The 12749-nt window shown below is 39.0% G+C and overlaps 1 protein-coding gene and 1 non-coding gene across 7 annotated transcripts in view; one reads left to right on the top strand and one right to left on the bottom strand.

Annotated features, from left to right (window-relative positions):
- LOC144581569 (uncharacterized) overlaps positions 1 to 12749 on the bottom strand; it is a 690733-nt gene that overhangs the window by 635339 nt on the left and 42645 nt on the right. For all 6 annotated transcript variants that reach the window (XM_078365832.1, XM_078365835.1, XM_078365838.1 and 3 more), the window contains one exon: positions 7798 to 7922. In XM_078365832.1, the coding sequence (XP_078221958.1) occupies positions 7798 to 7847 (50 nt within the window). In that variant the 5' untranslated portion in view covers positions 7848 to 7922. The remainder of the gene's footprint in view (positions 1 to 7797; positions 7923 to 12749) is intronic.
- On the top strand, positions 8334 to 8395 carry LOC118151921 (U7 small nuclear RNA). The gene has a single exon (XR_004740314.2). It is a non-coding gene; the product is annotated as a U7 small nuclear RNA (small nuclear RNA).

The following is a 12749-nucleotide window of genomic DNA, read 5'->3' as shown; positions in this document are numbered from 1 at the left end:
CAGAATGGGAAAAAATTTTTGCAGTTTACCCATCTGACAAAGGGCTGATATCCAGAATTTACAAAGAACTCAAACAGATTTACAGGAAAAAAACAAACAAGCCCATTCAAAAATGGGCAAAGGATATGAACAGATACTTTACGAAAGAAGACATATATGAGGCCAACAATCATATGATAAAATGCTCATCGTCACTGATCATCAGAGAGATGCAAATCAAAACCACATTGAGATACCATCTCACGCCAGTTAGAATGGCAATCATTAAAAAATCTGGAGACAACAGATGCTGGAGAGGATGTGGAGAAAAAGGAACACTTTTACACTGTTGGTGGGAGTGTAAATTAGTTCAACCGTTGTGGAAGACGGTGTGGCGATTCCTCAAGGCCTTAGAAATAGAAATTCCATTTGACCCAGCAATCCCATTACTGGGTATATATCCAAAAGACTATAAATCGTTCTACTATAAGGACACATGTACACGAATGTTCATTGCAGCACTGTTTACAATAGCAAAGACCTGGAATCAACCCAAATGCCCATTGATAATAGACTGGATTGGAAAAATGTGGCACATATACACCATGGAATATTATGCAGCAATCAGAAATGATGAGTTTGTGTCGTTTGTAGGGACATGGATGAATCTGGAGAACATCATCCTCAGCAAACTGACACAAGAACAGAAAATGAAACACCGCATATTCTCACTCATAGGTAGGTGATGAAAAATGAGAACACATGGACACAGAAAGGGGAGTACTAAACACTGGGGTCTATTGGGGGGAAAAGGGGAGGGCCAGTGGGAGGGGGAGGTGGGGAGGGATAGCCTGGGGAGAAATGCCAAATGTGGGTGAAGGGGAGAAGAAAAGAAAGCACACTGCCATGTGTGTACCTACGCAACTGTCTTGCATGCTCTGCTCATGTACCCCAAAACCTATAATCCAATAAAAAATAAGAAAAATAAATAAATAAACTAACCCATTCTTTTCCCACTGGTTTATAATTTTCTATATACTAAGGTCCTACTAATATCCTATTTAAAATAACATAAAATAATCCCCTTTCCCTGTGGTTACTGAAGAACAATGAAAATTTCAGGAAGCCTGTGGTCTCTCTCTGTGGCCGTCAGCACATGATTAATATAATATAATTGGTCACTTATGCTTAGCAAAATGTGAACTTTTATTTGTTCACAGCTCTACTAGAATCTTCAGATTGCCGCAAATGAAATCTAGAACATTTGTTTCTAGGTTTTAATGTCCCTATGAAACATTCAAAGTCAGGTAAGTAAGCTGATGTAAAGCAATCTCAGAGAGAATCCTTCTCACTCTGCAGCAGGAGACATACAGCTGATACTCTTTGTTTAGGTTTCATCTGCATTCTCCAGTGTCTCTCTCTCTCTCTCTGTGATCTGCAGATCTAAAAGGAGACAAATCAAACTCTATATTGGGGGAAGTTGTGCTCAGCCACAACATGGTACTAATTTCATTTAGAAGAGCAATAATCATCTATTGAGATCTACCCACCAAGAACCATGGCTGTCTGGGACCAGGAAAATGCAGCAGGATGTCTAAGGACCTGGAATATAGAAACCACCCTCCTTGTCCCAGTTCCTTTAACAGTCTGAGCAATTAGGTCATTAAAGACAACAAAATCATTATCACAAAAAAGGGAACTTCATAATATATGGAGATTAAATGAGCTTGCCCATTTGTTTTGGTTTTTAATAGAAACATCACTGCACTCTGGCAGAAAGACCAGTTAGAAAAAATTGGCTCTGACTTCCTCATAAATTCCCATGGGTAGATGGAACACAGGTTACCAAGCAAAAAGTGCTGGTACTAACTGTGCTAAGAGAATCATAAATCATTATGGTTTGGAAATGAAATTGACATTTCATACTAAAAAAAAATTCAAACTAGCTACTAGCAATAACTAAAGTCCCCAGAGAAAATTCCTATCAAGATCTGCATATCATCTTGTCAATTATGACTTTCACGCTTCAAAATTCTTAAAGTCGCCCAGTCTCCTTCGGTACTTGGAATTAATTAAATAATCCTTCTCTTTCTTCCACAGTTCACATAGCAGTGTAATTTATATTTACATCATAAGAGTGTGTGTGTGTGTGTCAGAGAATTACTGATTGATTTTGAGAATTCAGGTTTATGCTGTATATTATTGCCTCATAATTTGAAAATAATCTCCAATAATTAATGAGACCACAATCCCAAACTCATAAAGATTAAAAAGAGAGAGAAAGAGAGAGACTCTATTATAAAGACACATGCACATGTATGTTCATTGCGGCACTGTTTACAATAGCAAAGACTTGAAACCAACCCAAATGCCCATCAAGGGTAGACTGGATAAAGAAAATGTGGCACATATATACCCCATGGAATACTATGCAGCCTTAAAAAATAATAAGTTCATGTCCTTTGCAGGGACATGGATAAAGCTGGAAACCATCATTCTCAGCAAAACTGACACAAGAACAGAAAACTAAATACTGCATGTTCTCACTCATAGTGGGTGTTGAACAATGGAGAACACATGGACACAGGGAGGGGAATGTCACACACTGGAGTCTGTTGGGGTGGGGGGCTAGGGGAGCGATAGCAGGGGGTGGGAGGTTGGGGAAAGATAACATTAGGAGAAATACCTAATGTAGGTGACAGGGGGTGGAGGCAGCAAACCACCATGGCATGTGTATATCTATGTAACAATCCTCCCAAGATCTAAACATGTACCCCAGAACTTAAAGTATAATTAAAAAAAGAAAAGGGTGGCATGACGAATACACTCAACATGCTTCAAACAGTTGGAAAGAAAGCAAAGTTTTCCTCTGTAGCCAGCTAATATTTATGCTGATAGCCTATGGTCTGGCTATGCATGGCAACCTGGCCTTGGGGCAAGACTGGCAGAGCAACAGCCCACAACCCTCACCTAAGCTGTGGATAGCTCAAGACTATAGATCATGGCTCATGGCAGCAGGCACAATTAAACCAGCATGATCAGTCTTAGGTGAATGTGTTATTCTTTGGGGAGGTCATAGAGGTAGCATAATAAAAGAAGGCAACACTTTAACCCAACAAAGTACATCTTCAGTGATGGCATCATGGACCCTAATGATGCAGCAGAGAATTTAATGTTCATAAAATCACACCAAGTGGGTAACCAGTAAATCTGTCCAACTGGTAAGATCACAGGTGAATAAAAGATCCAGGGAGTATAATGATAGCAGAAAAAAATTGTCACCCTAGGACTAGTCCAGAAGTTGGAGTGGAGAAAGTATGAATTTGGGCCAAAGTTCACATTGCAACAATTGCAGAAAGAGCACAAGGCTCTTTCTGATTATAGACAAATAATAATACTGAAACATGGTGTGTGTGGCTCTTACAACACCAAAAAAAACATACAATGCTTAAAGTGTCCGGTTCACAATTAAAAAAATAATAGCACCTGCTTTTAAGAAATTGCCGAAAGTGAGAATCAAATAGAAGTGAGTAACCTAGGCCAGGTGCAATGGCTCATACCTATAATTCCAGCAATTTGGGAGGCCAAGGAAGGTGGATCACTTGAGCCCAAGAATTTGAGACCAGCCTGGGAAATATAGAGACACTCCCTCTCTAAAAAACAAAAAGAAAAGAAAATTAGCCAGGCATGGTGGCATGTGCCTGTGGTCCTAACTTCTCAGGAGGCCGAAGTAGAAGCATTACTTGAGCCTGAAAGGTCAAGACTGCAGTGAGCCATGACTGTGCTATGGCACTCCAGCCTGGCCAACAGAGTGAGACCCTGTCTTAAAAATAATAATAATAATAAGTAAGCAAATTAAAATGCAATGAAAAAACAATATCTCTGTTACTGTGGGTGCCCAGAAGAAGACCCTGTATCCATACATTTAACTTTCAGAAGCTTTAAATAAAATTAGCTAGAATTCATTTTTCAAATATAGCATCTGTTTTTAAAATTAACTCCCTTTTCATAAAGCGCACTATTGGTGTGATCTTTGGTTTCAAGCCCTTTGCAAGACACCAATACTCTCTAAGCATCTGAATAATGCAGTGTAAAGATCCAGAGTCCTGCAGATTTTCTTCAGACTTGGGAGACTGAGGATTCATATACTTAAGATCAGGGGCATATAAAAGCAACCTGCAGACTCAGGTTACAGGGTGCGATTTTCTAAGTCAATATTCAGTTTCACAGCCAGAATCTGTGAAGAGAACAAACCATGAAAAAACTAACAATTTTATGGTGATTGAGGTGATACAAGTATCTGGATTTTTAAAAAATCAGTTTTTAAAGACAAACTAAAGCTAGTCCAAGCTCAGAGACAGAATATTAGAAGAAGAAGAAGAAGAAGAAGAAGAAGAAGAAGAAGAAGAAGAAGAAGAAGAAGAAGAAGAAGAAGAAGAAGAAGAAGGAGGAGAGGGAGAAAAGATGATAGCACACCAAAAGAGCACACTGGGTCTTGAATACCTAACATTTTTCAAGTAGTGGAGGAGCATGTGCTCAAATAATTACCTATTTAATTGCCTACTTATCTAGTTAGCAGTGATAATGTAAGCTCCCTGAGAGTAGGCACTGTTGGTCTTCCAAATTTACAACCCAGGAAACACTTACAAACTATATTTCCTATGGAAATGGCAAAATAAATTCCCGTTGAATGGAAAAATTTTGGTAAATTCTGGATGGTTCCTATTCAAATTGGAAAGAATTAAAACAGATAAAACTGATTTTCTTTCAATATTAATATATATCACATAACTTGTATCAGATATTTCTGTTAAAACAAGAAATGTAAATTCAAGTAACTTATAGAAGATCTGATTGGCTGGGCAAGGTGGCTCATGCCTGTAATCCCAGCACTTTGGGAGGCTGAGGCGGACAGATTACAAGGTCAGGAGATTGAGACCATCCTGGCCAATACAGTGAAATCCTGTCTCTACTAAAAATACAACAATAGCTGGGCATGGTGGTGCACACCTATAGTCCAAGCTACTCAGGAGGCTGTGGCAAAAGAATCACTTGAACCCGGGAGGCGGAGGTTGCAGTGAGCCGAGATCACGCCATTGCATTCAAGACTGGTGACAGAGTGAGACTCCGTCTAAAAAAAAAAAAAGAAGAAGAAGAAAAAGACCTGAATTTGGGGGAATATATTATCATGAGTTTGGGGAATATATCATCATATGTAGCATTTCTGTGAAAAAATAATCAAGGAAATAAGCTTACAAGTAATATTTTTATTATAATTTAAGTTCTGGGGTACATGTGCAGATGGTGCAAAATTGTTACATAGGTATACACATGCTATGGTGGTCAGCTACAGTAGGTATTTCTCCTAATGTTAACCCTCCCCAACCTCCCCATCCCCTGCTATTCCCCTCCTAGCCCCTCCACCTACCCACCAACAGGTCCTAGTGTGTGATGTTCTCCTTCCTCTGTCGATGTGTTCTCATTAGTCAACACTCACTTATGAGGAAGAACATGCAGTGTTTTGTTTTCTGTTCTTGTGTCTGTTTGCTGAGAATGATGGTTTCCAGATTCATCCATGTCCCTGCAAAGGACATGAACTCATTATTTTTTATGGCTGCATAGTATTCCCTGGGGTTTATGTGCCACATTTTCTTTATCCAGTCTATCCTTGATTGTCATTTGGGTTGGTTCCAAGTTTTTGCTATTGTAAACAGTGCCACAATAAACATACGTGTGCATGTGTCTTTATAATAAAACAATTTACAATCCTCTGTGTACATACCCAGTAACAGGATTGCTCAGTCTAATGGTATTTCTATTTTTAAATCCTTGAGGAATCACCATACTGTCTTCCACAATGGTTGAACTAATTTACACTCCCACCAACATGTGATATTTTTAAAAGAATAATCTAGACTCATGAACATTTAGTATGTGGTATAGTTTAGATTTGTCTCCCACCCAAGTCTCATGTCAAATTGTAGTCCCCAGTGTTGGAGGAGGGGCCTGTTGGGAGGCGACTAGATCAAGGGGGTGGATTTCACCCTTGCTGTTCACATGATAGTGGCTAAGTTCTCATGAGATCTGGTTGTTTAAAAGTGTGTAGCACCTCCCTCTTCTCTTTCTTCCTCCTGCTCTGGCCATGTAAAACATGCCTGCTTCCCCTTTGCCAATCTGCCATGAGATTGTAAGTCTCCTAAGGCCTCCCCAGCCATCTTCCTTTGCAGCTGAACCATAAGCAAATTGAGTCTTTTTTCTTTGCAAATTACCCAGTCTCAGGTAGTTCATTATAACAATGTGAGAAAAGACTAATATGCTCATATTTTTACTCCACAATGGCACAGAATTCACTAGATGTATGGTAGCCATTTCAACTAAAAGCACTCTGAAATGAGAAAAATCATCTAGACTGATCATCTAGTTTTACTCAACCAGCAGACTTTACTCAAGAAACATTACATGCCCGGGGCAGGGGCGGTGAGGGGGCTAGATCAACTTTCCATAAAAGGAATTCAAATTTTACATGATATTCCTAAGTCTTCCCCTCATTGAAAATTTATTTGCTGGCTCAGAGCCTAAATCTGTACTTTTTTTAACCCAAATAAACAAAGATAATTATTTTGCATCCTGAGCATGAGGTCTTATCATTCATTGAGAAGAAAGGTTTCATTTATAGCAGTCACTATTAATTCTCCATTAGTCATTCCTCCCGTCTTCCTTACTAACAGAACCCCAGTGTAGTTCAGCAGCCCTGTACCCAGTCCCGTGGGATGAGTAAGGAAATGTATAAAATCAATCAAGGGAATTCCATTGCTCTTGGCTGGTGATTAGCCTATAAGCCATAATTCTGGCTAAACCGATGTAAAGAATGTATTTCTCCTATGATACAGTCAGGAATGCAAGAACAAAGATCTCTCATCTCCTACCCTCCCTTCCTATCTGTGTGTGTGGATATGCTATACAGAGGTGTGGCAGCCATTTTGCAATCATGAGGTAACAAGCCTGTGAAGGAACACTAAGGCTATGAGGTTGAGCAAATGAAAGGGCCTGGGTCCTTGATGGTAACACTGAGTCACTGACCCTATCTTCAGATGATTTATCTCTATGTCTTATTGAGTGAATAAATAAAAGCCTTCATTATTTACAGTTATGTAAGTAAGGCTGTCCCCAAAGCATCCTAACTATCTTTAACAACTCTTAGACATTTAGGCAAAATAATTTAAGATTTAACCAATCCTGCTTCTTCTATGTTTTCTATAATCCAACCACCTTTTCCTCTTTTCATCAACTTTCCTGTGAACTTAGAGCACATGACTCATCATTCAACCATACACTTATTATAACATCATTCAACTCACACACTTATCCTTCTGATGCACTTGCTCAGCAAAACTCCATCCTTGACCAACCAATCATCCACATTTCCCACCAATATCCAGGCTCCTGAATACCACCAAAGAAAATCTAGAATCAGTAGATTCGTTTCACCACAAATTCAGTCTGCATTCTCGATTAGGTCCTAAGGAGCAACATATAATCCTTCTCTGCATCTCTAGTTAGCCACTCTCCCAACAACTGTTTCAAGCCTTCACCAACTCATCCCTTCCTTTCTGTGTACATCTCACTTCCTGCTCTACAGGACTCCCACCGTTTCTCAGCAGTCACTCACAGTTACCTACATTCACTCTCACCACTGTCTTTACTGACAGTAATCATTAGATTGCTTACTAAATACCCCAATAATCTGCCTTTATAGCACTAGTTAAGATTACACTATCTGATCCTCTAGTACTTAGACAGTGGTTAACTAGTTCTTACCAATAGTGACGGGAAATGACATGTGTTGCTTTGCGGCCACAGCATTTCATTGCCAGTGAGGGCTCCTCCAGAGTTTTCTTCCCTCTGCCACTGAAACCAACAAAATCTCAGCTCCATCTAGGTGACTATAATGAACAAAGCAGAAGTAGACACATAGCATGAATAAGAGTTAAACCAGGTTTTAAAAAATAAGATTTTGAAGTGTTTGTTATTGTTGTACAATACAGCCTATTCTCACTGATATATCTTTCCTCATACATCACAAAATGTAGATGACAGTGTATCCCCTGTCATCTCATTTCAGATGTATCCTTTCATTTGTCCTCCATCCTCAGAGATTCTGTTCCATCAATCATTCTGTCTCTCTTTCTTCCTCTCTCTCCTTATATAAATACATATATATAGTATGTGTATATATAAAATATATATATAATATATATGTGTGTGTGTGTGTGTGTATCCTCAACCTTTCCTTCATTCCACATGTATCTTTAAACCTTTCCTCCATTCCATTTAGTATAAAAATTTGTTTAAAGTAGTGTCACAACTTTTTTAGAATTTGTCTAGCATACTTTCTGGTTTTCACCACAAAACACCCTACATGCATAAAAAAATTGTTAAAAGTGATCTCATATTTTCAATCTTATAAAAATGTCTTTTACTGATTCTATATATTTCCATCTTTAAGTCTTTTTCTTATAAAACACAAGTGGGCCAAGTCTTACACCCTTGCCTGAACAATATGGTCTTTATGTACTGCATTCACTTGTACACTTCCCATTACTCTTCATCCCATCATAATCTAATAGCCACCCCACACCATTCTATGACAGCTTTCTTCCCAGAATTACATGTACACTCGTGTTCTAAACTGAATGAACCCTGTACTGGACATGCTGGCCTATTTTCTCCTGTATGTACATCTTCTTTCTTAAAATGGCCCTTCTGAATGAATCTGCTGTGCCATGGCCTACAGGATCCAAAACATAGACTTAGATGTACTTTCTACCATAAGACTCCCCCAAGAAACTCCCCATCTCAGGCACAGCTGATTAGCCATGAGAAGATACCTAATCTAAAGGCAACCAATCCACAGGAAAAGCCAGAAAACTGTGATTTGTGTACAGGTTCAAAAAAAAGGATCTTGGCTAGGTTGTATCTCTCTCATGAATTTGAACTAAGATCAAAGGAACGTTGGCATTTGGTGATAAGGAAATGGTCCTAGGAGTCTATGAAAAATTGGAACTGGGTCAGCATTACGGCCATATACAAGAAACCACAGAGCAAGGTATTTGCTGAGAACAGGTAACTGGGCAGCTACTCAGAGATGGCCCTTGAAGAAAGGATAGAGTGAATAATAGCTTTGGTTCCTACTGGCCTTCCAGATGCAGTGGCCAGTCTTTTTGTGGTCCTGTTGTGCTTGGTTTTTGTTTCAGATTTATATAAAATTCTATAAACTATCCTTAAAATGAATCCTTATTACTATAGTGAGTGGATTTCTTCTTAGCAAAAAGTTCTTTTAATCCTTATTTTATCTCCTTATAGCATTTTGCAATATTGTCCAATCCCGCTCTTGAAAGTTTCTCCCACCTTGCTTCTCTGATAGGAGAAACCTCTGCTTCATCTTCCGTTGATACCTCTCATTTCTTCTTAGTCTCCTTATTGGCTTCTCTTCCTCTGCCAATCTGTTAATGTGAAGGTGCCTGAACTTTCCTTGTTCGCTTTGGTCCACACTCCCTGGACACTTTACCTACTGTCATATCTTTAACTCCAATCTAGCTGCAAACTCTTGGGATTTAAATCTGTCCAACTAACATGAATTTTAGGAAAATCACTGTATTAGTCAGCGTTCTCTGGAGGGACAGAACTAACAGGATATATGTATATATGAAAGGAAGTTTATTCAAGAGAACTGATTCACATGGTCACAAGGTAAAGTTCCACCATAGGTTGTCTGCAAGTTGAGGAACAAGGAAGCAGTGGTGGATCAGTCTGAGTCCCAAAACCTCAAAAGTAGAAAACAAAACAGTGTAGCCTTCAGTCTGTGGTCAAAGGCCTAAGAGCCCCTGGAAAACCACTGGTGTAAGTCCAAGAGTCCAAAAGCTTAAGAACTTGGAGTCCAATATATGAGGGCAGGAAGCATCCAGCATAGGAGAAAGATAAAGGCGAGAAGACTCAGCAAGTCTGCACTTCTATCTTCTCCTGCCTGCTTTATTCTAGCCACACTGGCAGCTGCTTAGATGGTGTTTACCCAGATCGAGCAGATTGAGGATGGGTCTGCTTTTCCCAGTGCACTGACTCAAATGTTAATCTACTTTGGCAATGCCCTCACAGACACACCCAGAGACAATACTTGGCATCCTTCATCCAATCGATCTGACACTGAATATTAACCATCACAATCACCTTTACATTTGTTAAAATGATCATTCAATTATTAGTCATATGACTTTAAATTTTTCATTTCTGAGATAGTTTGTAACATTGTAGTGAAGATCTGTGACCAAGTCCTCAATACTATCATTCATTAATACATAATGACCTTTCAACAAACATCTGATAAAGATGCCACAGTAGAAAATTCTAGAGCAAAAAAGTAAATTAAAATTACTCAGCTGAATCTTCTGTTTAAATTTGTTCAAATGGTTTTGTTTGGTTATGTGCAAGAATTTTGTAATTTCAATTTTTATATAGAAAAGTGTGTAATCAAAGTAATTATTAAGGCTGAAGTCAGATATGAGTTGGGAAAAAATCACAACATACACACATACGCATATTATATATGAATATATTACATAGATATACACACATATATTAATGACCAGTGGAAGAAAGAAGTCAGGAAATGAATGATTAATGTCGAAGAACTATAAATAAATAATTTAAGATAATAATATCTCATTTCCTCACTTTATAGATGAAACAGAGCAACAGAGAACCCCAGATTTTCCCAAAGTGACAGAGTTTGCTCACTGCAGAGCTAGACAGTCATGAAGGTCACTGGACTCCTTCTCCAGCACTCTTTCTAGCACACTATGATTAGCACACTGCTCTAAAACATAATGGCAAGAAGATTTTGGAGAACCGAAGAAGACATAGTCAGAGGGATTTATCTTCCCAACAGAATCTCCCTCTGCCATGGCTCTTTTCTCCCCTTAGGCTCCTGCATATGGGAGATGGGAAGCAGATGTTATGAGAAGGGATGCAAGAAAAGGCAAATTCACACCTTCTCTTTGATGAGCTTAGAAGGACTCAAACTGCTTTCTGGAGTAGTTAAGGCAGCTGCTGAGATGTACCAAAGCTTTGATCCAAGAGCTTGAAGTCCCAGAGTCATGAAATCACCCCAGGAAGAAAAATGCATGAGTTTTAAAGCACATTTGGTAATTTATGTCTGGGTATAAAATATACTAAAATTAGAAAAGTGGTGACAGATAAAAGATTGGTAGAAAATGTTCCAAATTATTTCAGCAGAAGATTGCTCTAAAGTACCATATTTAAACATACTGAGGCTATTGTTTTCAATAATTAAAATATTCTACGGTTTATATGTGAATATGTATGTGTGTATGCATATATGTCTCTGTATCTATATATGTGTGCATATTTACATATAAATGTAATACTGAGAGTGAGAGAGAGAGGAAAACTGCTAGAGCTTGGACAGAGAACCTCATCTGAATCAGGAAAAATTAAAATCCTGTGGTTCAATCACCAGGCTTCTGCCACTTGATAATGGCCTTTCCAAATTATAGGTTTAGCTTTTTAAATTTTTTTAAAGCACATGAAATGTTTTAAATTTATAAAACACTATGCAGTTACATATAGATTATATATAGAAAGAGAGAGAGAAAGCTATAGTTATAAATGTATAATTATAGATAACCTATGGTTATAAATAGCTATCTATATATATATTATAAGTATATATAATTATAAATATTATATAACCATATATATATATTTATGCACACACATACACACAAAGTGACAAGAAAATATTTGTGGGTTTTAATTGAACTTTTCACATACTATGCCAAGAGAAAATATTCTGATTTCTCAAATTAGATGACAAAATAACCAAAAGATGAAGGAGGCATTAAACTGCAGCTTTGATGGTTACATTGAATCCAAAATTCCAGAAACATTTTTACTGCCTACTCTTTGCAGTCAGGTTATATTAAATTATTTATATTATGAGATACTCACATGCATGATGAAGTAAACATCTCTCTTTAGAACAGCAATGTCGGACAGCCCACCCATGAGCCACAAGGAACCAGAAGAGCCCCCACTCCAAGCCAAGGGAGGTGATGAATGGTTGTACAACCCAGTCCAGGAAATCAGGCTTTCACACAGATCCTTGCAACTAGTGGATCAGGAGATCCCCTCATAAGCCCATGCCACCAGGGTGTTGAGTCCCAAGCACAGAGCTCTGCAGAGTCTTAGCAGCAGCTCAGCATGCACAGAGACCCAGGAGTTTTTGCATACTCTGGCCCCAGGAATTCCAGTGAGGTCAGAGATCCATCCATTCCCCTCGGAAGGAGACTGAAGCCAGGGAGCCAAGTAGTGTCATTTGGTGGAGCCCACTCCCAAGACACCTCACTAGTTAAGACACATTGGCTTAGAATTCCAGCCAGCCAGTCAGCAGCATCAGGCTACCTGAGACAACCGAGTTCCCTGTGGCAGAGGGATGGCGAACATCTCTGCAGCTGGAGTCTGCCTGTTCTGGCCTGCTGGCTCCAGGTGGTCCAGACTTGGAGGAATTCCCCAGCACAGCACAGTTGCTGTGGCATATCATGGCCAGACTGCTTTAAGTGGGACCCCAATCCATCCTTCCTCACAAGGTGGGGCCTCCCTGTGGGAATTTTAGCAATTGCAGTCAGGGTTTTACGGAGATAATTCTGGTCTCCTTGGGACACAGCCCCTTCGGAAAGAACCAGCCACTAGCCATG

This window comes from Callithrix jacchus, chromosome 2 (assembly GCF_049354715.1).
Source record: "Callithrix jacchus isolate 240 chromosome 2, calJac240_pri, whole genome shotgun sequence".
Lineage (NCBI taxonomy): Eukaryota > Metazoa > Chordata > Mammalia > Primates > Cebidae > Callithrix > Callithrix jacchus.
This window is presented reverse-complemented; position numbering and strand designations above follow the sequence as displayed.